General features: G+C 43.1%; 2 protein-coding genes across 6 annotated transcripts in view; both read right to left on the bottom strand.

Annotated features, from left to right (window-relative positions):
- Positions 1 to 10,112, bottom strand: part of Farp2 (FERM, ARH/RhoGEF and pleckstrin domain protein 2) — a 104,299-nt gene extending 94,187 nt beyond the window's left edge. For both annotated transcript variants that reach the window (XM_059278625.1, XM_059278624.1), the window contains exon 1: positions 10,026 to 10,112. The gene's annotated coding sequence lies outside the window, so the exon portion shown is untranslated. The remainder of the gene's footprint in view (positions 1 to 10,025) is intronic.
- A 2,148-nt stretch (positions 10,113 to 12,260) lies between these two features.
- Septin2 (septin 2) overlaps positions 12,261 to 26,475 on the bottom strand; it is a 38,257-nt gene continuing 24,042 nt past the window's right edge. For all 4 annotated transcript variants that reach the window (XM_059277980.1, XM_059277976.1, XM_059277978.1 and 1 more), the window contains exons 5-13: positions 25,157 to 25,280; positions 23,974 to 24,108; positions 23,726 to 23,843; positions 22,418 to 22,519; positions 21,786 to 21,931; positions 17,247 to 17,330; positions 15,479 to 15,536; positions 14,849 to 14,968; positions 12,261 to 14,216 (exon numbers count right to left, since the gene is read on the bottom strand). In XM_059277980.1, coding sequence (XP_059133963.1) covers positions 14,867 to 14,968; positions 15,479 to 15,536; positions 17,247 to 17,330; positions 21,786 to 21,931; positions 22,418 to 22,519; positions 23,726 to 23,843; positions 23,974 to 24,108; positions 25,157 to 25,280 — 869 coding nt within the window. In that variant the 3' untranslated portion in view covers positions 12,261 to 14,216; positions 14,849 to 14,866. The remainder of the gene's footprint in view (positions 14,217 to 14,848; positions 14,969 to 15,478; positions 15,537 to 17,246; positions 17,331 to 21,785; positions 21,932 to 22,417; positions 22,520 to 23,725; positions 23,844 to 23,973; positions 24,109 to 25,156; positions 25,281 to 26,475) is intronic.

Genomic DNA, 26,475 nt, shown 5'->3' with positions numbered 1-26,475 from the left:
CTCTCCCTGAACAAAGGCACAATCTACTGTCCACGGTTAAGGGAGCTAGCTAGAATGCTGTTGAGTCGTGGACATCTGCCTTCCTTGAAACCCTGGGTCCTAATAGGAGAATTAAGAGGCAAGCTTCTTTATTGACTAGCCAAAGAGACAGGATATGATATTTAGCATTTTCATGAAATTTGTCTAACAGGTCTAAAATCTACTCAATGTTATGAACTTTAAAAATGTTTGTGTGTATGTGTATGGGCATATCTGTGCCACAGCATGTATGTGGGGGTCATAGGACAACTTGTGGGAGTTGGTTCTCTCAGTCTTCCATGTGGGTCCAAGGATGGAACTAAGGTCATTAGGTTTGGCAGCAAGTGCCTTTACCAGCTGAGCCTTCTCACCGGCCCATGAGTCATCTTTCATAAATGGACTCCAACCCAGTCCCCCAACCTTGGGCTACACTACTGCAGTACAGCAAGGGATGGGCCCCTCCTTCTCCCAGCACAACTGATTTTTAAAAAAAAAAATAATAAGTAAGCAAGTTAATCAATATGCAAAAGCTGAAAAACAATGTCGGGTTTTATATTACAGGGCAAGGTTCAAAGAACTGATGAGAAACAGCTAGCTAGGCAGACGGGCAGGTGTGAGCATCCACACCCTTCCTAGGAGTCTCACTGACTCAACAATCAGCACCTCTCTAGACACAGTTGCAGCACTGCCAGGCGGAAGCTGACGTGGCCTTGGCCCTGCAGAAACCACAGCTGGAGTCATCGCCTGCACCATGTGGACAAGTGAGCCCAGCGGCAAACACTGGCTCCTCCACCCGATCAGTCAGGAACTTCTGGTGTTGGTGATGTTAAGACTTTAAGAAGGCCGTAGCAGTGCTGGGGAGATGGCTCAGTTGGTCAAGTGCTTGCTGTACAAGTGTGAGGACCTGAGTGTGCATCCCCAGAATGCTGTGGGATGTTTCTACACTGTGTGAAGATGTGCTGCTGTGATTGGTGTAATAAAGCACTGAATGGCCAATAGCTAGGCAGGAAGAGGTTAGGTAGGACTTCCAGGGACAGAAGAAGAAAGGCCAAATCATCAGCCAAATGCAAAGGAAGCAGGATGGGCAGGATGGAGAAAGGTAACACCACATGGCAGAACATAGATTAATATAAATTGGTTAATTTAAGTTATAAGAGCTAGTTGAGACAAGCCTAAGCTAAGGCCAAGCTTTTATAATTAATAATAAGTTTCAGGATTGTTATTTGCAAGCTGGCAGTCCAAAGATAGTCCGACAAGAAAGCTTGCTACACCAGAACCTGCCCAAACCAGGTGTGCCTGTAATCCCGGTGCTGGGGAGGCTGCGACAGGCAGCTCCGTGGGGTTTGCTGGCCCACGAGTCTCATTTAATTTGTGAACTCTAAGTTAGTGTCTTAGTCACTTTTCTATTGCTGTGATAAAATAACATGTCCAAGGCAACTTACAAAGAATTTGGGGCTTACAGTCTCCGAGGATTAGAGTCCATGATGGTAAAACAAAGGCATTGGGACAGGAGCAGCCAAGAGCTTATCTCTTGACCCGACAGTTGGAAGCAGAAAGAGCAAGACACACTGGGACTGGCAAGAGTCTGTTGAAACCTCAAACCCACCCCAAGTGACACACCTCTTCCAAAGAGGCCAGACACACCTCGTAATCCTTCTCAAACAGTCCACCAACTGGGGACCAAGTGTTCAAATATACGATTGGATCTCATTCGATCCACATTTAGTAAGAGACCTTGTTTCCAAAAGTAAGGTGGAAAATGACTGAAGATGACACCTGAAGTCAACATACAGCCACACACGTGTATGCACACCCACAGTATGTATGTACACACACACACACACACACACACACACACACACACCCCAAAACCCAGAGAGAGGTAGGTATTTCCTAGAACAAGGACAGCAGATGCTTGGTGGAAAAAGTTCGAACCATCACACACAGGATCCAGTCCCAACTCTGCCACTGATCCACAACTGTTGTAAACATCTCAATGGAAAGAAAAAAACACAACTGAAAGTTGATGTGCCAACTAGTTTATAGTACCTATAGCCCAAAATAAAATAAGCCCCATGGGGCTCTGTGATCAGTCTTCCGACCTGGGCATGTCCAGCAACAGCTACAGAATAAAGACCCATCACACAAACACCACAGAATAAACAAGACAACGGGTCCAAAGACGCGTCCACCTTGCAGCTCTACCTTCACTCTCTAGTTGTTTAACTATCTGAACATTAAACAGATTTATAATTTCCATCACTTGGTGCTTCAGACAATTGCTAGATGCTCTAATTTTACATAAAACAAAATTCTGTAACTGAAAAAAAAATTTTGTGGTGGCCTCACAAGCTCTAGGCAAGTACCGCAGGCCCAGGTTTAACCCCCCCACCCCCCCACCTCCCCCCCACCCCCCCAGTATAACAAGCAGCCACCTGCACTGTTGGCGCCTGGCCCTTCTAACCAGGAAGAATACACTGAAAACACGTGTTCTAACTCTCCACCTCTCTCTTCTGGTGTCAGCTGGAGACAGATCCCCACAGAACTCTAGTCACATGAGTGGACCACCTGAATCCAGGCCAGCCTCATTATTTCAATATTAGCTGATTAGTACCATTAATTACATCTGCCAAGTGTCTTGCTATGTAACACATTTCCAGGATGAACACTAAGAATTAATGGCCACAGAGGCCACAATCCTGTCTTAGGGTTTCCATTACTGCGATGAAACACCGTGACCAAAAAGCAAGTTGGGGAGTTTTATTCGGCTTATACTTACACAGCACTGCTCATCATCAAAGGAAGTCAGGACAGGAACTCAAACAGGGCAGGAATCTGGAGGCAGGAGCTGATGCAGAGGCCTTGGAGGAGCGCTGCTTACTGCCTTCTTATAGAACCCAGGACCACCAGCCCAGGGGTGGAACCACCCACAATGTGCTGGGCCCTCCCCCATCAATCACTAAGAAAATGCCTTACAGCTGGATCTTATTGGGGCATTTTCTGAGTTGAGGTTCCCTCCTTTCAGATAACTGTACTTTTGTACAAGGTGACATAAGACTAGCCAGCATACTAACAATCACAAAGTTCTCACATCGGTTCCATATTTACATCACTTCACTTTCAGTCTGTCTTTCGCTTGTGAGCATTTCCCTGGGTTTTCATGTATGAGTATTTTTGGATTATATCCTAGACTTTTAAAAGCACTGTGCTGTGGAGTGTAGGTCTTATTTCAGTCCTGTGGAGCATACTGGTATTTCTGATGAGCAGACACTGGCCTGGCTGCATTCAGGTTACAGTCCCATCCAGTCTTCTGTGGAATATTGTTTCAGTGCCAACTCCACTTCAGAGCCCTGATGTTCCCCAGGAAAACCCTATATGTGCAGAGGCCCGAAGAAAGCATTGGATCCCTCGGAACTGGTTGTGAACTGACATGTGGGTTTGGGAAATTGAACACAGGTCCTCTGGAAAAGCAGTCAGTGCTCTAATCTGATGAATCATCTCTCTAGACCCTGGTTCTCAGTTTCTGACCCACACATGATCAGTGTTGAGCCCCTAAGTCCATAAAACTTTAAGGGGCAACTTTCTCAAACTTTCTCTCTGTGGTCTCTCTGGTACACTTTCCTGTTCATAAGGCTCCCTTTTCAGTCCTTTAGCCAGAAATCTGGGGCTTTAGCAGCCCTGCTGGCCTACAAATTGTACTTTGCCTGGGACGGAGCTCCAAGGGGGTAGAGGGGAAAAAGGCAACTGCTACGGCAATGAAGAGGCAAAGAGGAAAAATGGTGGACTTTCCCCGCTCTCCTCTGGAGCCCAAACTAGAAGGCTTTTCTGTAGCTCTCCCTATCCCTACCTGAAGCCCACCTCCAGGTTCTGAATATTCTGATGGCAAGACAGGGAACATTTGGGGGGAAACAGGAAGCTCTCTGTTGATGGCATTCATCTCCACTGCCCATTACCTTTTGCTTGCCAGAGTCCTCCGCAGCTGCATCATGCACATATCCAGATGTTCTAGCTAATGAGTGGGAGGGCCAGGATGAATGGAGTGTGCACTCCCAGAAACTAAGCTCCACTATCACACATTTTAACCATGAGCCAAAATAAACCCATCCTTCCTAAAAAACAAGCCCACACATGTTTATGGTGGTTCTCACTGGGAGAGGGTAAAGGACTGATTTTTTACTCTTCTTTCCAATGTAAAATTCTTTCCCAACTTTTTACAGTAATGGATATATATATATTTTACCTTTGATATCACACAACACCTGTAATGGCCTGCTTCATGATTTACTGATAGCTGCCAACCTTCCAGAGGCGGCAAGAATACTGTCCCTTGTCTAAGAGTTATAGTTGTTCTTGTTCTGTTTTTCTACAACAGTTCAATTAATAAATATTTTTAGCTGAGTGTGGTGATGCATGTATTTAATCCCAGCACTTGGGAGGCAGGTGGATCCTTGAGTTCGAGGCCAGCCTGGGCTACAGAATGAGTTCCAGGACAGCCAAGGCTGCATAGAGAAACCCTGTCTCAAAAAGCCAAAAGTAAATAAACCAAGCAAAACTTTTAACACTGGAACTAATTTAGATATTATGGTCTGCTCTCCATATTAACTACTACTGAAGAAACTGTGACTTTAATAAAATAGACAAAATATTTAGTAAAGCCTTGTAAGTTAATTTCCAACATCACTTTTTCCTTCTCAAACAAATTTCCACTAGCCAAGGAAAATGCACTTAGGACCTTCACTCTACACACTACTGGTTTATTTGGCATCGAGCATGGGTATAAAACTGCCCTCAATCAAAGTTAACTTGATAAAAAAAAAAAAAAAACTAGTCTGGCTCAGGTTTCTAGGTCTCTCACATGGGCCTCGGTTCCAAGGTACTGGTAAGGCCCCAAGCAAAGTGTTCCTATCGTCATATGTTTCTGTAAAATTTACTAAAAAGTTATTCTGATTGTAACCACTTAAGGTTGTTGGATCTGTCTGGTGTAACTGCCTGTGCCGTTCTCCCCCACAAGAAGGTAGCTTGGAAGAGCAGCTGGCACTTCTGGGCGCCAGATAAGGACCAACTAAGGTGGACGTACATTCAAATGAAATGAGCTCCCAGAACGCTGCTCACACCCTGTGGCCCTAGGCAAGCAGCACAAATGGGTCCACTAGTATCTAGCCTGGAAGGTACATGGACAATGGAAAAGAAACCGGAAGACGGAAATACAAGGAGCCGGAAGTTCCTTCGTGAGGACATTGTCAATAGATCTATCAAACTCTAGGCAGAGTTCAGTTCTCAGAAGACAAAGTACAAATCCTTACCTATCAGAAAAACAGGTCAATAATACAGAACTACAATTGTAAATATGCCTTTGATGAATATTTTCTTCCTTATTAAATGTAATTGTGCAAAACAGAATAAAGATCTCCACTCCCCCCCTCCCTGGCCCCAGAAACACAAAACTGTTTGTGCACTATTATAAAATATGCCTATATGTGAAATCATAAATTATGTGCCCTACCAATAAAAAAGTATCAGCTATTCTAGAGGGATGAATGAATTTTATTTTCCCACTGTCATGAAAAGGAAATTAAAAATACAGAGCTAAGAAAAAAGGGATTATATGTCAAGTAATAAATGTGTCCTTCCTTCTTTCCAAACAGGGTCTCATGTAGCCCAGGCTGTCTTTGATGACTCTGAACTTCTGGTTTTCCTGTCTCTACCACCCTATGCTGAGATCACAGGGATGTACTACTATGGCTCTGAGGATCAAACCTGGGGTTTTGTGTATGTTAGGAAAGTGCTCACTCATTATCAGCTACATTCCTAGCTCCTTACTTTTTCTCATACTAAACAAATGTTTATTTAATGAATTAACTTTTATCTGTAGTCTTATTTCTTTAAAGGAGATTTATATTTATTATTTTAAATTGTGTGTGTGTGTGTGTGTGTGTATACGTGCACTCACACATTTTGAGTGTGTGTGTGTGTGTGTGTGTGTGTGTGTGTGTATACGTGCACTCACACATTTTGAGTGCAGGTACCCACAGAGACCAAAAGTGTCTGATCCTTCTGGAGATGGAATTACAGGCTGATGTGAGCCGCCCTACCCTTTTCTAATTACATATTCTTCAGGCTCCACAAAACTTAGCATCGGAGGTTGCCCCCACACAAAACTTTATTATTGTATTGTATTACTGATTTGTTATTATTATGTATTTCAAACATTTACTGATCACTTATTCTGATACTATAGAAACTCTGAATGTTTAAGGATATAGGAACTTCTAAGGGAGAAAAACCCCTACAATGCAGTGGGAATGGGAATGTTAGATGGTAGTTAAGTATGCTAGATAAAGTGAGGATGGCAGAGGGGAATTCGGCAGGTAGAGGAGCAGTTGGGATGCAGGGAAAGTCTAACCAAAAAGACTTGTCAGTCCTCATACCCATGACAGTAGCTACTATGTCCCAAATGACCACCACTGCCAGGAGGCCCAGATCCAGCCCTTTGCTTTATACTGTGTCATTTACTGTCACAACCACCTGTAATGGTGGCAGTACAGCTCAAGGAACTCCAGCTCATGGAGGAGAATGACTTGGCAGTCCCTCACCTCTACAGAGGGCCTCAACTCCATCCTGACTCTACGGTGTACACACAAAGGAGTTGAATCAAGAAAGGGAACCAACCGAGTGAGCACACAAGACCACTTGCCCACGGCAAGCACAGTGAGGAAAAAGAAAATCACTAGAGCAGTGGCCGCCCAGGCTCAATGGGGTGGAGGTCCCACAGGAAGCAAGAGATCAAGTGGAGCATAGTGATACTCGCCTTTAATCCCAGCACGCCTGAGAAAGAGTTCGAGGCCAGCCTGATCTACATATCGAGTTCCAGGACAGCCAGGGCTACATGGCCAGACCCTGTCTCACTCAGGTAGGGTGGCTACATTACCTGTGTGTTATCAGGGTTAGGGGAAAAGGCAGAGTGCAGCTAGTTCAAGACACCAGAGGAGAGCAAAGAAGCATTCTGAGGCTGGGCTGTTAGGGCTCCAGCAGGTCAACTAGATGGAGGTCCATACTGAAGCAGGTTTTGAAGCTGGGGTGGGATATTACTAAATTCATTTTGGGATGTGATCAGGATGGGCTGGGGAGGGGAGATAAGCCAAAGCAGGCTTCCTCATGGGATCCTGTTGTCACGGTGCCTTTGTTTTTTAATTACATTAACTTGTGTATGTGTGTGCACATGTTTGACATTGCTCACATAAAGAAGTCAGAGCACAGCTTTTGGGAATCATTTATCCCCTTCTACCATGTGTGTCCTTGGTTTGAATGCAGGTCACCAGGCTTGGCGGCAAGCACCTTTTCCCATTCAGTGGTCTAACCGTCCTCAGGTTTTTTATTTTAAAGGAGTAATAAACTAAAATACCTTAGTATTTAGGCTTAGTGGGAAATAATCTTCTAGGACTAAAACAAAGTCACTCAAATCATTCTGCCCTCCTGAGTCTGTCCATGTCCTCAAGCATGTTTTTACACTTTAATTTTTGTGTACACACCATTTCATCTTTAAGCTTAAAGGCGTATTTCAGGCATCTTTCTCGGAATCAAAATGGTTCAAATTATGCTTTGAGGAGGGACAGGAATGAGCTTGCCAAAGAATGTTTACTGGTCAAGAGTACTTACTTAACCACCTGACTGATACAATGTTTGCTGATGTGATTATTTTTTAAAAGTGGGATTTCCAAAATCAAAATATCACATACTGACTAGTAGTTGCTTTCCAAAAATAGTAGACCACAATCCTCTCCAACATAAACACTCCCAAGAAAATTGTAACACTGGAATTTATCGTACTAAGTTCTTTGAGATCCTCAACTTTCCAGCTTTCCTTGATAAAGTCAAACCCTCACATCAACAGATACATTAGAGCCAACTGACTCTACACATCGTGACCTAAGAGAGCGGACTAAACTCATCCAGCTTTTCAATGTGCTCTGGCTGCATACTTAGCACTGCATGGCATGTGCAAAGCTCATGAAGGGAAACCGGAAACCAGACAGGAAAATGGGGGAAAGGAAAATATGATTGTAACTGAAATGGTAGGCAGAATTTAGAGAAATCCATTAACGTCTGAATACAGGTGTTCATGTGACTAGAAGCAGGAATGTCTGGAAAGGGGGAAACTGACAAATAGACATACATGACTTCCCATGGGGATTACTCATGGATTAATCACTGCTTAGGCAATCCAGTTCAGATCCTTCCCTCCAAGCAGGTAACTGTGGCATCACTAATGCTCTACCAACTCATCTGACAAATACCCAGGGTTAGCCTGTGCTACCGTTTACTCAGGCTGCTCTTTCACTTGATAGTAACAATTACTGAAGTTCAGAAAGTGCTAACGTAATTCAAGGCATCTTAACAGCTGTCAAAAATTGATTCTTAGTCCTCACAACAACCCTACGAGGTAAGTACGTTTTAAACCACTTCACGGATAAGGAGTCTAAGGCAGGGATAAATGAGGGATATACCTCATAGTGACTTCCTCTTTGGTAAAGGAATTTGTAGGAAGGAACCTAACTCACCATTAGCACCCATAAAATGTAGCAAAGCAAGGTCATTAGAGAAGCAGGGGGATGACTGGTTTTGCACATATGCCAAAATGTCATCCTAAACCCACCAGTTAACTTCTTCCTGTCCTTTAAAACGGAGTTGTGCAAAGGCACTCATGATGCACACCTGTTCCATCAGCACTCAGAAGGCTGAGGTAAGAGGGTGGTGAGCTGGAGGCCAGCCTGGGCTATGGAAAAACTGTGGGGGATGTAGGTGGGAATGTGGGAAGGCTGTGCAGCTTGGGCATGTCTCCTTTGAAGACTTTAGAACTGACAAAATAACAGCCATAAAAGTGCTTCACAAAAAACTTTTTGTGTCTGGAAATTCACAAAAATTTTATTTAGCCTACAAGTAAAGGTTACTTCACACCTTCCTATTTCAAACGACCTCTTTCATCTTTCTAACACTGAGAGAACCTGTAGTGCTGATTATAATACTGTCGCCACAAGACCCACTCAAATTCAGTGTTACCCGCTAATTACCAAACATTTTCACAGTGGCCCAGTCAAAAACACCTCATGGAAACAAAACAAAGCTAGAGAGAAAAGTCACCCTTGAAAGATTCTGCTCGGAATTCTAAGTCTTTCCATTCTTTCTAAACACTATGTATCGACATTATTTCCTCCATGAATGCCTTGCTTTCTCGTTTCGATTTTTCACCACCATTCCTGGGACATGAAAGATTCTGAGAAATCACTGCCACATGTAAATGGCAAAGGTGTTTATAATCTAGAGTGAGTGAAACGCAACGGGCCAGTACTATTTCTAGATCCTAGCAGAGTAAGAACCTGGTTCTCAGTTTTGAAGGAAAGGCTGGGAAGAAAAACCAGGGAGTGGCCGATGCCCTTCTGGGCTTTCATTTGTGGCTCTCGGTGCTGCTTCCCAAGGCTCCTGCTTTGTTGCTCACTGGCCTGGGGGAGGGGGTGTCTGCAGGAGGGCACTCAGTGGCCCTTAACTCCCCAGGAGACACCCAGTGCCCAGGAGAGATGCCCAAACTCTCGATCGTCCCCCTTTCTCGACAGCTGGCCTCCACGTGTGATGTTCCTGCCCTCGGTACTCTGCTGACAGCCAGGCTCCATTCGGAACTCTGCAGCTATCAGCCCTCCCCAGACTGCCCATGGACACCAGCAACACTCCTGTCCTCAGCGGACATCCAGTCTCGACCCAAGACTCTCCTCCCTTCGCCCTCCACGGAGAGGCCGTTCACAGACGTGTGTTGTCACACGCGGACTCGATGAGGAGCTGGCGCGCCTCACGAAGGCCTCAGAGCCCGGGCGTGGACTTTCTCTGGTGGACCGCCAGCCTCAGGCCTGGGCCGGCTCGGGTTCCAGAGGTTCGGCCAACGAAGGAAGCCCGAGCTCGCCCCACCGCCCCTGCGCGACTCGCCCCCCTGCCCACGCCCACGGCCGCCGCGTCCTCACCGTGCCACACCGGCCTGCGCCGCCGCCAGCCAGGCCTCCTCCACGTCCTGCGCCCGCGCCGCCCGATCCCGACAGCTAGCTGCTTCCCCGCCCCCGCCGCGCGTCCGCCGCAGCCCCGCCCCCCCGCGGACGCACCGCCGATTGGCCTGCGGGCGGGTCCTCCGGACCGGCGCCTGCGAGCGCAGCACTTCGTTCTGATTGGTGACCACACGGGGGAGGGCGGGGCGAGAGAGAACCATAATGTCAAAAGCAAAGCCGGGGAGCTCCCCCGCGGGTGGAACCAGGCTTCCGTACAGTGGGCGGGTCTTCGGCCCTGGGAGGGGTTTGAGGACCCGAGAACTCTGCGCTGGGTGGGACTTAGGAAGCGGCGAGTTCTTTTTCTTACTCTTCGCTTTGGCATGCCGGGAAGATTCGGTCTTGGACCCGACATCGGAATAACTTGAGGACCCAGCCCTGGATTGGACTCTGGACTCTGGTGGGCCCTACATAAGCCTTGGGCGGGACTTTGGCACATGGGCGGGTCTCAGCCTACAGCCTGGCTTTGGCAAGCAAGGTGGTCCGATTCTGGGTGCAGCCTGCTCCCAGCTCGCGGAACTGTCCTGGCACTCATAGCCTTGGTCACGCCCGACTGCCAGCCTCCTTCTTGCCTCCCGTCCATCGTGCCCCACCTGGGAAGAGTGGAATTGTGGTCTGTGGGCACCAGGTATTACTGAAGGGTCGCTCTTGAGTACTGTACCAGAGGCAGGCTACGTCAAGGAAGACCCCTGGAAGCCTTCGTTGTTCCCTTCTGGTTTTGAGGCTCTTTCTGGGAATCAAAATGGTGAGACCTGATTCTGGGCCCTCCACTCCTGTGACTTTCAGCACCCTCCTTTTCTTCTTCCATTGGTTAACTGGCCCTGCAGAGAGCCAGCCCTCTCAACCACGTCCAAGCTAAGTAAATCCAGGAATGATTTGGCGCACAGCCCCAAGCGATTCATACAAAGCACTGGCTTTTGGAGAGAAGTCCATAAGACAAGATGGGAGGGCCTCAGCTTCCCCAAGGCAAACTAGGCTCAGCAATGTGGAGAGGGTTCCCAACTTTCTCCACCACCCTAGCCTTTTCCTCTAACCAGCCAGTGCCACTGAGTGTGCTACCAATTGTAAGAAAGGAGGCTGGATAGGGCAGGAATGAGGTTAGACCTGAGCAACCTAATGACCTAGAGAGCAGGAGTCTCACTACCCTGGGGTCAATGTGCTGTTCCGAAAGCAAGAGGAAGAGGGGCCCAGATGATACTGGGACGGTCGATCCAGTGGTCTGGCTACCCAAATGGGCATGAGGCCAAGTCGAGGAGGTTCATTCAGATTAGGATAAAGTTTAGGTTTGTGTGGCCTTGCGTCTCCTTCCACCTTGTGAGTCTCAGGATCAAACTCAGGTTTGATCAGGTTGGGTGGTCAGTACTCAGCCACTGAGCCATCTCACCAGTCCAAATTCTGGTTTTTAAAGTTGCTTTTCTGGGCTGGAGAGATGGTTTAACAGTTAAGAACACTGGCTGTTCTTCCAAAACACCCAAATTCTATTTCTGGCACCCACAAGGCTGCTCACAACTATCTGTCACTCCAGTTCCGGGGAATCCGACATCCTTTTCTAGCTACCCTGGGCACTAAGCATGCACATGGTACAGACACATGCACGCAGGCAAAACACTCATACACATAAAAACAAAACTGTAAAAAACTTAAAAATCTGAGCATGGTGGCTTACACCTTTAATCTCAGCACTCTGGAGGGAGAGGCAGGTGGATTTCTATGAGTTGCAGACCAGCCTGCTCTACAGAGGGAGTTCCAGGCTAGCCAGGCTACAAAGGGAGACTGTCTCAAGCACTCCCAAGCAATAAATACAGTTTAAAAAAATTAAAAAGCTGTTTTCCTCACTTACCTCTTTATATGGAGAATTAGAAATATATTTGGATCACTTTACTTCCCACTATGTTTAACAGTTGTTGCTTCATTTTCTAATTAGTAAATTTACCTATGAAGTTTTAGTGTCCATTTTAACCAAATAATCTGTAGATAATTTGACAGCCTGTACATAGTTCTGTCCCAGCTGTACCATTTCTTCTGGAGTATCTGAGTTATCTCTGATGCAGTACTCATGCTATTAATACAAGTAACTTCCTGTTCTGATTCACAGTTGTCATTGGGGCCCTGAATCTTCCCAGTGGACTTCACACCTTACTCAAATAAAATGAGGACTGCTTATTTAATATCTAAATAATAGTGCTTTATTGAAAAAGGGTTAGTTTAAATGGCTACAAAGTTGAAGTATACAATGTTTTCAAAATACATTTCTACAGGCACAAGTTACTTCTTTGTGAGAGGACATTTATTAGCAAAAGTGTATGTTTAGACTTGGGTGGAAAAACTGAAGGGGGATTTAGAATTGTGGCGGCAAGACCTTCCAGCACACATTGCCATCCTTCAATGTCAGCTGGCCCTAAGTGGCACCCTTAGCTCACCAGGGCTCACACTGACTACCTGGAAATGCTTTTCTATTGAAAAACCATCTTTCTCCAATCAAATTAATGTTAAAGTAACCCAAACAAAGGACTGCATGGGTGCACTCTCAGAGGCTTCAAGCCATCAACACTTTTCTGGCAGGAACTTCAGATAATGAACCCCGTAACCATTCACAGTGAGGCAGCAGTGAAGGGGCAAAACGAGCAAACGGATCATTTTCTGTAATTTGTAATAACAATTTTAAAGTCTCCTTTTATTAGTACTATTTTTGGCCCCTGCCTTATCATCAAACACTTTCTTCTGCAGCAAGATGAAAGCGCAGAACTAGCACCTGCTTCGCTCCCTCCACACCACCATCTCCTTCGCTTGCCCCTTTCTGTGGCCATTACCTGACATGAGAAGACATGGCAAGAGAGGGCAGGCCTGAGTGCCAGAGATAAACCAGGCATGGCTCTGCTCACCTGCTTGCGGCACAGAATGTCTTTCATTCATGCCATGAAGACATTTATATGACACAAACTGAGGAAAATGGCAATGGCTGAAAACAGATAAGACAGTCTGTACATAAAAAACTGCTATTTTCTTCTCAATAGAAAAATCACTGAAAAAGGGAAGTGTTAGAGAAAAACCTGGCAGGCATTTGGGCTTCAAGCGGCATTTTGTGCAAGAGCACCACCCAATCACAAGCCTGGGTTCAGATGCATGCCAGCCAAGGACTATTATTCCCACTGCCATGGTAGATCTTTTGCACCTAGTTATACAAAGTACATTAAAGTGCAGTATAAAATATAAACATTTTGGTTTTTTAAAAAAGTATTGCCTTTTTAGTTGAGTAAAAAGTTTATTGACTCTTACTGTGTAAAGAGTCTTGTTACAATATGAAGCTGGAGCTCATAGCTGCTTTGGTTTTCTCCACAGCATAGCATAATCAGTGTCCACAGTATAAAAAGTCCTTGTAGTGAGTTCTCTACAGAGGTTTGAAAATGATCTGGCACTAGAATCCAGAGCTCTTAAAATCTGACCCTGAAGTCCTGCTTTTTAAAAGGCATTTAAGCATAAACATGTATCTCATTAGGTACTCTCCTCTATTCTGCCTGGTTAACAGATAAACATGCAGATGAATTAACCGTATTAACTACAGCAGCAAAAGTGGTTTTAGGTGTTCTGCACAAAAATAAAGTTAACAGTGTGACTTCGTTCTAATAAGCAAGTATTCTGCCACCAAGTATGCACAACCACTTCTGTCTGTCACAAGTACATCATGTCCACCACACAAGAACATTCTGAACAAATAAAAATGTCTCGATATAAATCAAGAGTACTTGTCAGTGATTAGTCAGGCCAGCTAAATCAAAGAAATTCACTATTATTAACAGTATACGTGTTGACTGATTCTTAGAAATAAATTCTAACATTAGTGGTTAAGGAAGAAGAAAACAGGGTTTACCTCACAAAATATAAAATGTAACAGCAATGAGATATAAATGTTAAAAGTACTTCATACCAGAGGGTAAAAAAAAAAAAAAAGAGAAAAGAACCAAATATCAAAACCATCCAAAGTTAAAAAAAAACAAAAAAACTGAAATCCTCAGACACAGGAACTTAAATTCTGATGGGCACACTTCCAAGGGTGTTAAGAAACTTGATGCTGCAGCACTTATCAGGAATACTTTTCTTTTTATCGAAGAGTGTTTTCTGTAAAGTAAAAACAAAATAATTTAAATGGAAGTGATGCATTTATTGCTTTGATCATTGACAATACTCCCTCTGCATATGGAAGGGAATAAACTGAGCAAAATGTTTTGTATCTATGACCAGTTAACTAAATCAAGATTTATGAAGCTCTCCTATACCATCAAGCTCCGTGAAACTCAAGTGTAGAGAATTACACTAAAGCACAAATCTAAGTGATATGCCAATTTCCAATGGTCACATAATGGTTGCCTCAAAGGCCTGGAGGTCAGTAGTTTGCAGCTAGGCGACCCTCATTTAACTGGCATTGATTCTTCTTCCTACCACCTATACTTTTCATCTGCAAAAGCTTTTAATAAATTAAGGAAGTTTCTTTGAAGATGTTTACAATATTAATGAGTTTCCAACACTGTCTAATGAAAGTTTAACATAAATTATATTTGTAACATTAGAAAATAGGAATATTTTCATTAGACAGTAGGTGGCAGCAGAGAATGGTTTCTGCTTTTCAATAAAGGCTAGCGATACAGCTAACGGCAGATTAAAAATGCACCACATGGGTAAAGTTTAAGACAAGGAGCCCATCATATTCAAGGCTGAGCTGATAATGAGATCCCCCTACCTCCCCAACTTACTAATATGAAAACACCATTTCACACATGGTGCCCGAGTGTACCGCTGTCACTGTCACCACCCTGCATCTGCATCTGCATCTGTGCTTGCATCCTTGCGATCATCTCCTGCATGCGGCGAAGCTAAGAATGGGACATAGCAGATACAGTGTTGGTGTTGTCAGATTTAGCTTTTACTGTTTTTCTCAAATACAATAATATGTTCAAATAAAAACTTACAAACCTAAAATCTAAAAGATCAACAATTCATCAAAAATTCAAGTAAGACAAATTACCACTAAACAGAAGCAATAGTTAAACTCCCTATGTAAACTCCTGATCTCCCTGTTTCTACTTCCCAAGTGCCAAATACAGGCAAGATCCATCATGCCTAATTTATGCCTCACTGAGACTGCACCCAGGGGGTCCTGAATACTAGATAAGCACTCTACCAACAGAGCTACATCCCCAGACTCCTTACCAATTATTGTCACTGAAGTTTGTATATGTTCAGAAAGGCTCCAGAAGTATTCTAAAATACTTACTTACAATCTTTCAGGTAGCTTTGTAGTTATGACAAGTATTCACACTGAATTGATTTGGCTAAGAAGTGATTTCTTTTTGTTGACACCAGAATATGTGTATTCTACTTACCTCAGCCTCCTTTTCAAGCAAGATCTGGTCTTTATTCATGTCCTCATTCTCCACTTTCCTAAGGGAACAACAACAGAAAAATTACAATTGGAATACTGCAATGTACTTCTGAATAGAAAGAAAACTTTAGAATTCTGAAGACCACTACTTTATAAATATATGCTTACAGCTTTTTAAATTAAAGCCATGATAAAGAAGAGAACACAAGGAAGAAAAATGACAAAACATGAAACTGGGACTTCAGAAGATGACCTGACTTTTGTTCTACAGTCATAAATAGCCAGTCTAACCCAGGGAAGGGTCTTGGTTTTTAGGTAAGTTCCCCTTTATGACTATATGGTGAATAAAACTGTCCCTGGAAGGAGCCAGAGGAGCTGAATGAGCAGAGCCTGTAGAATAGGACTGAGGAAAGTACCTCTAAGCACACTGGCACCACCACCAAGGTGTGCTAGTAGGAATACTTTTTTTCTTCTTTTTTAAAGATTTATTTATTTATTATGTATACAGAAGAGGGAGCCAGATCTCATTACAGATGGTTGTGAGCCACATGTGGGTGCTGGGAATTGAACTCAGGACTTGTGGAAGAGCAGTTGGTGCTCTTAACCTCTGAGCCATCTCTCCAGCCCACTAGTAGGGATTCATGTACTCCGGCTTCTAAAACCTTTCCTTATGTCTGGTTTCCAAATTAACATCATAATACTTCAAAAAGCTTTTTTATTTTTAATTCTGTGTATATGTGTGTCTATATACGTATACATGCACATGAGTGCTGGTTGGAGTTCAAGTTATAGGCAGTTGTAAGCTTCCTAGGAACTAAATTCCAGTCCTTTGGAAGGCCAGTGTGCATTCTTAACTGCTGAGTCATCTCTCTATCCCCTGCCAAAAGACACTGAGTAACTGTATCACTTATTCATCCAGCTCTATTTTAATTCAATGCAGATTGGGTCACAAAATATACATCTTATATACATTAAGATGGTAAAAAAGGCCGGGCGGTGGTGGCGCATGTCTTTAATCCCAGCACTCGGGAGGCAGAGCCAGGCGGATCTCTGTGAGTTCGAGGCCAGCCTTGGCTACCAAGTGAGTCCCAGGAAAGGCGCAAAGCTACGCAGAGAAACCCTGTCTCGAAAAACAAAACAAAAAACAACAACAAAAAAAAAGATGGTAAAAAAAAAGAAAAAGTGAATGTGTCCACATGGAGTCTGTAGAAAACAGAGCTGCTACTCCAGGGACACCCATGGCGAGCTTACCCTCTATAGCTTTCAATGGCAAGCAAGCCTGTCCTTATTTATAGACACAGTAATGCTAAAGAAGTACCAATACCAACCTCTGGCTTTTCCATTTCTGCTGTTTAAATAAATGGTTTTATTATTATTATTCCACATCTCTGCATTTTGCCTGCCATGTATACCTATGCACCACAAGCATGCCTGGTGCCCAAACATGCCAGAAGGCATGGAATCCCCTGGATCTGGAGTTACAGACAGCTGTGAGCTATAATGTGGGTGCTGGGAATTGAACCCAGATCCCCTGCAAGACGAGCAAGTATTCTTAAGCACTGAGCCATCTCTCCAGCCTCCAAAACTGCTCTTGATGTGCACATTACGAATGTCTCTTCCCTACCCCCACTTGACCGAATTAGCAATATATTTTTAACAATTTTTCAATAGGAAGCATATGCTGTGTGTGATCAAGAGGACTGAGGTAGGCACACAAAAGACAAGGGAAAATGACTCAGGGAACATGATATGGGGAAGACTGTGACGACCTGCCGCCTCTCTTCAGCCTCTCAGAGCGGAAGTTTTCATAGTGAAGGTCCTGGGTCACTTCCTGTAGGTCCTGCATGTGGGTGCTGAAAAAGAGGAGGAATACAGCAGGGATTTATGCCTATGGCAGTTTCATGGGGAACAACTATCAAGAACACAGAAAAAAACTGCCAGTGATGAGAGCCCAAATAATTGTTTAGTAAACTGTACACAGGTTGCTGGAATCTCAGGACAAGCTATGTAACTGGAAATGCATAGGTGAAGTAAACTCCTTTGCAACCACAATAAGCTACAATAAAGTTTTGGGTAGAACACTTTCTCCTGAACACTGCCACAGGTACTACTAGACACAGTACAAAGCCATTACCACTGGAGGGATGTGGATACGAAAAAGACTTTAGGAGACTTTTAGGTAAATGATACCTGAAATAAAACACATTTTTCTAAAAGATCTTATGAAAAATAAACTATTCAAATAGGTGTCTGTGTAGCTTTTTGTAAATACTATACATTTAAAAGTATGTACAGAACATTATAACACCTTCCTATTTACTGAGAATCTAGGGAAATAATAAGAATGTGGATAAAAGGGTAGTTGGATCTTTCTTTTTTTTCTTATTTTTTCCCAGAGCTGAGGTCCAAACCCAGGGCCTAAGTGCTCTACCACTGAGCAAAACCCTCAACCGCATGGATCTTCTTCATTCTCAGAAATACACACCTGGCATGTAACAGAGAACCACACCTCTTCTACAACACTAACACTCCCTGAATGACAGGGGCTAGGACAGCCACGGGCTCAGCACTGCAGACCAAGTGTGTCCTAACTACTCTCAAAACCATTATGCTACATTTGTAGTAACTTAGACGGCAACATCTTAGGGGTTCTCATTCAGTAGCAGTGTTAGTAAGCGGCAATTTTAACTCATCAAAATTTTAGTTTATTCAGATTATGTCTCTTTGAACTTTTTTCATTAAAGAGATATATTTTATGGAGAACTACAAGAGGAAAGCTTAAAGGCTCTATAAAGAAGTCACAGAGAAGGAAATTGTTTGGTACATACATTATATGGGTGTTAAATATACTATACCCCAAAATATATATAACTGTATGCTAATAAAAATAAAATCAGGTATCTGTTCTGTCTCACCATGTGATAACCTCTGATTCATTTGAACATAGTAAGGAAACCCTCACCAGATGCCAATATTCTAGCTTCCAGAAAGAGACAAATAAGCTTCCATATTTATAAATTACAATAGGAAACAGGCCCAGACTGTCTTATGTTAATCTGACACCTGTAACATTTTCACAATTTCCTAGGCAAATGTTTAAGAGTGATGCTGGTTTACAGCCTGTAGCATTAACAGGCACTGGGGGCTCCCACACTGTTTGCCGGGCAGTAGCCATGACCCCCAGGGTCCTGATTTGCACAACTAACAAACCTGCTATTGGTGAAACAATGCTAACACGCAGGTGTTCATATGCTAGCCTAACTTCGACATTATCAGCTCAGACGGTTTTTTCTCTTTAATAAAAAATATTTTTATTTAAGTGTGTACATGTGCGTTCAGGTGCTTACACTGGCCAGAAGAGGTCACCTGGAGCTGTTGTTGAGAGCCTGATGTGGGCACAACAGCAGCAAGCACTTTTAACTGCTGAGCCATCTTTCCAACCCAGTTTTTTTTCCCCTCTTAAAATCTAGGGTTCCACAAACTATATCCTCTTTTGTTTTTCATAGTATTGTCCAAAGTCATTACCCTTAATTATAAAACTATTCAGAATCAACGGTGAGGGGAGTACATACTTAAAAAAGAAGAGAGGTGTATTGTCTTTAATCCCTTCTTCTAAGTTTAAACTTGTTTATGGGGAGGCACTTGTGTCATGGCCTACATGAGAGTCAGGTGACAACTTGCAGGAGTCAGTTATCACCTTCTACCATGTGGATCCTACAGATGAAATTCAAGTTGTCAAGTGTGGTAGTATGCATATTTATTGGCTGAGCCAACTCACTGATCTCTATTTTCATTATCATTGTGTGTGTGTGTGTGTGTGTGTGTGTGTGTGTGTGTGTGTGTGTGTCTGTGTGCTGGCAAAGGTCAAACGTCAACACTGGGTGTCTTCTTCAATCAATCTCCATACTTTTTTCTGTTTAAAAAAAACGGAAAATGGGGGAGGGTTCTAAATAGGGAGGGAAAAGGGAAAGAAATACAGAGGAAAGAATGAGGATAAAAAAAAAAAAGTTTGTGTGCACACATACACAAGTGTCCACAAAGGCCAGAAGAGGGAGCTGAACTCCCTGAAGATAGAGTTACAGGCAAACCCAGGTCCCCTGCAAGGATAGCAAGTATTTTTATGTTGTAGGACATTTGATCACACTGTGTGAAGATGTGCTGCTGTTTTACCTCACCTGTCTACAACACCTTCTGAGTAGTTTAATAAAGAGCTGAATGGCCAATAGCAAGGCAGAAGAAGATAGGCAGGACTTCCAGGCAAAGATAGGAAGGGAAGAATCTGATGCATGGGGGAGTGGGGAGGGATTCACCAGCCAGACACAGAGGAAGTGGAACGTACTGTACTGAGGAGAAGTAACAAGCCACGTGGAAGAATGTAGATTAATATAAACAGGTTAATAGAAGTTTGGATTGTTTTTTTTTTTTTTTGAGACAGGATTTGTTTGTGTAGCCTTGGCTGTCCTGGAACTGTAGATCCACCTGCCTCTGCCTCCCAAGTGCTAGGATTAAAGGCCACATATGGCCAATTTAAGTTTTAAGAGCTAGTTGGGAACAAACTTAAGTTCAGGCCAAACTTTAGTAATTAATAAGAAGTCTCCATGTCATCATTTGGGAGCTGGCAGTCCAAAGAAGGTCCAACTACAATTTTAAATTGCTGAACTATCTCTCTCTCCTGTCTTTTTTAAAAAATACATTTAAATTATATGCGTGTGCTCCCACCATAGCCCATGTGTACAGGCTTTGCAGCACCCTAATGCCACCAACTGACACATTTCACTGACTCTCTCTACCTTTTTTCCCCCTAAGACAGGGTTTCTCTGTGTAGCCTTAGCTGTCTGGAAACCATTCTGTAGACCAGGCTGGCTTCAAACTCACAGAAATCCATCTGCTTCTGCCTCCCAAGTGCTGGATTAAAGGCATGGGCCACCAGTTTCCCCTTTCTACCTTATTTTTGAGAGAGTATCTAACAATAAACTTCGAATTACTGATCTGGCTAGGCTGGCTGGCCAGTGAACCTCAGCCATCTCCCTGTCTCTACTCCACAGTACTAAGATCACAGGAATGTGCCACTGTACCCAGACTGTTGTCTGAGTGCTGGGGATCTGAGTTCAGGTCTTTATACATGAGTAGCAAGCATTTTACTGTTCAGTCATCTCCCCAGCTCCCATCAAAGTGTATTTTTTGAACAATATGCTTTCTTTTATTGTGGTGGTTTGAATGAGAAAGGTTCCCTGTAGGCTCAGATGTTTAAATACTTAGTCCTCAATTGGTAGCACTGTTTGGGTAGGTTTAAGAGTTGTGGCCTTAGCCGGGCAGTGGTGGCGCACACCTTTAATCCCAGCACTCGGGAGGCAGAGGCAGGCGGATCTCTGTGAGTTCGAGGCCAGCCTGGGCTACCAAGTGAGTTCCAGGAAAGGCGCAAAGCTACACAGAGAAACCCTGTCTCGAAAAACCAAAAAAAGAGTTGTGGCCTTACTGAAGAAAGTCTGTTACTGAGGTAGGCTTTGAGATTTCAAAGCTTCATGTCATTTCCAGTGTGCTCTCGATGCTTCCTGTGGTCAGTTAAAGAAGTAAACGCTCAGCTTTCGACAAACTACCATATTTGCTGCTTCCCTGCCAGGACAGACTCTATCCCTCTGAACAGAAAGCTCAGATAGATCTTTTTACATGTTGCCTTTGTTATGGTGTTTTATCACAGCAATAGAAAAGTAACATCTATACTTTACTCTCTTAATGACAGCAATTGGGGTTGGAGATGCAATTCAGTTAGTGAAGAGCTTGTGTAACATGCACAAGGTCCTAGGTTCAATTCCCAGCATCATAAACTGGGTGTGGTGGCACATGCCTAGAATACCAGCACTTCGGAGGTAGAGGAAGGAGAATCAGAAGTTCAAAGTCATAATTGCATATACATTAAGCCTGAAGCCAACGAACATCTTTATTACTATATGTGAAACTCAACTATAAAGAAGTTTATCAGTTGCAAAAAATGAACGGAAACCTCAAGGCTAATTGGGACCATCTAATGTGAGATCTTCAGGCTAACAAGGAGGAGCACCATGTGTCAGAGCTGGGCCTGGGGCAACTACAAGAGGCTGTTCACCTTCTAGCTGGAGCTAGGACCTCTTGGGCCATGGTTAAGGTTTAATTTTCCTTTAGCATCAATGACTTGAGATGAGAGAGCAAGAAGAACAAGTACTATGAGAAAGAGGTTCAACAGAGATTCAGAGCCCCAGTAAAGGACCCCAGTCCCTAACTTATTAGTCTGATGTTAAGCTCTGCCATAATGAATACACCAAGTGTCTTACATGAGCATTGTTCTCAGCTTCAGGAAGTCATTGTGTTCTGGGTTCTCCACCTCCACAACACCCCATGGGTAGAGACGACCTCTGACCTTCTTGCCTTTGGCTTCAATCAGCTGGTTGGAGCCAACCACAGAGAATGGGATACTGGCCTAGAAACAAATACAAGGCAGTAGCAGAATACCAATGTTCACTGTAAACCAACAATGGGCACAGAAATGGCTCCCTGCTGCTATATTACAAAGCCGCTTTTTTGTTATTGTTGTTTTGAGACATACATAGCTATGGAAGGCCTGGAATTGGCTATGTAGACTCCACTGACCTCTAACTCACAGTGATCATCCTGCCTCTGCATATCCCTAGTGCTGATATTAAATAGGTATGCAAGTATGCCTGGCTTTAACTATGTTTGACTGAGTGCTAAATACATACACATTTCACTTAGAAATGTCAGTTATTTTCCAAATGGTACAAATCAAGCCTGCAATGACATTTTCAAGCCTTAAGTAAAAATTTCCTAAATATACCCAAACTATATTGCTGTAATATGACTTTCCCAGTCTTTCATTTTAAAATATGTACACAAAAAAACAGGAAAACGGAATTGTTCACTTTATATATCTGGAGCCAATTCTTACCTTGAGGAGTCTAGTCTGTTCCTTAAAATCTTCATCTTCATCTGACTCTGCATCCGGTAAGTGATAGATTTTGATGTTATGCTCCTCGATTTCATCCAAAATCTGGAACAATAACAAAACTAGAATCAATTTTAGCTAACTGTGTATCATTAGCTAACTCATATTAGAAATTCAGAAGAACTGTACAAGAGGCAGAGGCAGGCAGACCTCTGTAAGTTCAAGGCCAGTTTAATCTACTTAACAAGTTCCAGATCAGCCAGGACTACAAAGTAGTATCACCTTAAAACAACAACAAAAAGAAAATACCAAGAAATACATAAGAATTATTTGTATATCAATGATCAAACAACCGACAAGTTATTTTCAAGCACTTTTAAGAACCGCTAAAAAGGTTATGTATGTTTGAATTTTGGGAGCTTTTCTGTCTGCAAGAATAACAATAATAACAGTAATAATCACAAGCCATCACTTTCAACATACAAAACAGTAGGAATACTGATGATAGTCCCAGAACAACAGCTAAACTAAAAACACTCCCACAATCATCTAGCAAGATAAGAGCCCAAGAACAAAGAGAAACTATGAGCACCTAAAGTTCCTGGGCAATGGGCAGGTGCCTCATGCATAATCATGGCATGGGAGGAGTATATCATGCAGGCAAAAAGAAGTCTGGGGAGTAATCCCAGCACTTGTCAGCAAAAGCTGGTGACCTCTGAATTCAAAGCCACCCTGGTTTACATACTGATTTCCAGGCCAGCCAGGGCTACACAATGAGACTGTCTCAAAACATGAAAATTAATTAGTTAATCTTCAACTGGGCATGGTGGCACATGTCTTTAGTCCCTATCTCAAAAAACCAAAATAAAAATAACAAACCACCACACAGGACACCATAAAGACTGGTCAGTGTTAAACTAGCTGAGATGCATCAGGTGGTAGACAGCTGCCACATGAATTTTCAAAACCCAAATACAGGGAACAATTCTACTTAGACAGACTACTGCAGAAAAACATTTGGGTTAAGAGGACAGACATCCACTTAATGCTGGTGGGAGCTCCTTTTACTCAGCCACTTCCTACTCCATGAGGCTATTATTATCTAAGAAGAAGAAGAATTTAAACTATACAAATCCGATTCTATGAGGATGAAAAGTAAAAAACAGAACAAACAAAAAAATCTACAAATACTGAGTATGAATTCTGTAGTCCTGCCTCTGGCAACTCAGTTGAAATCTTCCTTCCTCCTGCTTCCTGGACAGCTGGCACAAAGTCATGCAGAGGAGGCATGGGTGGCCAACTCTTACTCACCCTTTTCTTTAGCCGCTCACGCTCCTTCAGAGTGAGTGTGTCAGCTTTTGCAATGACAGGCACAATATTCACCTTATTGTGTATCGCTTTCATAAATGCAACATCTAAAGGCTTCAATCTAAAAACAATGTTCAAAAGTCACACATTTAGGGAAAGCATAGGAATATAGCACAATTTTTTTTCTCAAAATCATCTCACTGCTTATATTATAACACGCAGCAGGTTTCTGTGGTAAACAACTGACTCACCCATGTCCAAAAGGTGAGATGAAGTAGAAGCAACAATGTACCCTGTTATCAATGATGTGCCGCCTGTTCAGTCCACTCTCATCATGTAGGTAGCGTTCAAATTGCTCATCAATGTAGGAGATAATTGTCTTAAAACTGAAACACAAAGTTCAACAGTAATCATGGGGTACAGAAACAGGCAGTCCCTAACTTCAAAGAAAAAACAAGTTTCTCTCCCCTTTCCCATATAATATGTAAAACAATCCATAACAGAAGACAGTTAATCTTTAAGAAAAAGAAGGGGTGTGTGTGTTTTAAACTGTGACAAGTATTAAGTAGGTCTGGTGAAGCAATGGCAGTCAACAATCTAAGTATAACAGGTTATAAGCACCTGACGGGTAGCCTGTGAAACTGGAAGGCTGCCAACCCTTTTAAGACATACAAGTGCTTCCCAGGAGGCCAAGAAGCAGGGCGCTATCAGAAAGCATGCAGTCCAAGGCAGGATTATGTAAGCTGCTGAACAGGACAGCACATTCATAGAATGGTGAGAAGGGGGTCATTCTTAATGCAGAAGATGGGCAAAGGAGTCCCATCCCCTTCCTTCCTCTTCTCAGTGCTGCTAAGTTGATGCTTTCTTGTGGCAGGTTTAGGAGAAGGAGGAAGCAGGTACACCAGTAGGATTTTCCACACAATAAAAGCAACAGGTTGGTCTACCTTCTTAATTTCCTTGTTTATAAAAATAATGGCAAAGAGAAGCCATTCACAGGTCCTATGACTCACATTTCACCTCCTACCATATGGAAGGGACATACATACATAAATAGCAATCTGTCCACTGGTTGCAGTTCAATCACAGGGCTTTGTTTATGTTAGCAGTTTATAGATGATTAACTTTTCAATCTCTGGTCTTATTAGAGTGCTCTTAGAAAAAAAAACACAACTAATTCTCAAGCTGGACACAGTGGCTCATACCAATTATCAAAATACTTAGGAAGATAAGGCAGGAGAATTTTGAGTTCATGGCCAGCCTGCATTATATAGTGAGACCCCGTTTCAAAATAGCCAATATTTAACACTTTAAATGATTAGGTCCAGCAGTTCGTTACTAACATTGTCTATAAATGTAAATTCATTAAATTAAGTAAATGAAAACAAATGCATAGTACTTGGCACTTTGGGGGCTCTGTACCCTCTGGATTCATACCAATCCCTGCAGTTGATGGCATCCCCATAGCCAGGTGTGTCCACTACTGTAAGCCGAAGTTTGACACCCCGCTCTTCAATTTCAACAGTTGAAGCCTCAATTTGGACAGTTCTTTCAATTTTCTCTGGAAAAGAAACAAATTTAATAGAAAATGTACCTTAAAATCAAGCATGCTAAAGAAGAGATTATCCATTATTCATGTTCTTATGACAAATGTCTTGGAAGGTCCGTACTTGCCTTTGAGGAAAGTTCTCAGAAAATAATATAATGACTACTTAAAATGATCCCGAGCCAGCAAGAGAAATGTTGGTGCTAAAAAATGAATGTTTTCTTGGGATCATTAAAAATACCTGTAGCAGGAATTGTTAGAAGGTCTTATTAATAAAATCAAACCTGGAGCCAAGTATTGGGGTGAACACTGAAAGATCAGAGAGACAGAACCAGCCACAGCCACCTCACCTTGCCAATTCCTCAGCTGATCCTGTTTCCTCAGACTGGAAGCCTCTGAGTCCTTATCCAAATGGATCTCAGCTGAACTGCTTCTTGAAAGCCTGAAAGCTTAACCAGGCTCTAGTTCCTCGTCCTCACACCTTAAATACCTTTCTGCTTCCTGCCATCACTTCCTGGGATTAAAGGCTCTTGATACCATGCCTGGCGGTTTCCAGTGTGGCTTTGAACTCACAGAGATCCAGACGGATCTCTGCCTCTGGAATGCTAGGATTAAAGGCGTGTGTGCCACCATTTTCCAGCCTCTCTATCTAGTGGCTGTTCTGTTCTCTTACCCCAGATAAGTTTATTAGGAGGCACAATATTTGGGGGAACACAATATCACTACAAATATCAACACTGAGAGGCCAGAGAGATGACTCAACAGTTAAGAATACTTGTTGCTCCTGCAGAAAACTAAGGTTTAGTTTCTCGCACCCACATGATGGTTCATAACCACCAAGAACTCCAGTTCCAGGGGATTCAACCTCCAAGGGAACCAGGCAAATGTGTGGTACACATACATACATTCAGGCAAAACACTCATACAAATTAAAAAAATCTAAAAAAATCTTAAAATGAAAAAAATACCAATATTGGGACTGCTAAGACAGCTCATGGAGTACAAGTGCCTGCTGCCAAGCCTGCTGATGACTGAGTTCAAATTCCTGGATCCCATAGGGTAGAAGTCATAGAGTTACCTCCTGACTTCTACTCATGCATGCACATATGAACATGCCCACACATGTGTGTGCATACATGCATGCATACACACACACACACACACACACACACACAGAAAACATTTTAAAACCCTAGGTTTCTAAGACAAA

This window comes from Peromyscus eremicus, chromosome 13, assembly GCF_949786415.1.
Source record: "Peromyscus eremicus chromosome 13, PerEre_H2_v1, whole genome shotgun sequence".
Taxonomy (NCBI): Eukaryota; Metazoa; Chordata; class Mammalia; order Rodentia; family Cricetidae; genus Peromyscus; species Peromyscus eremicus.
Note: the sequence above shows the minus strand (reverse complement) of the source record. Positions and strands in the feature narration are given on the sequence as shown.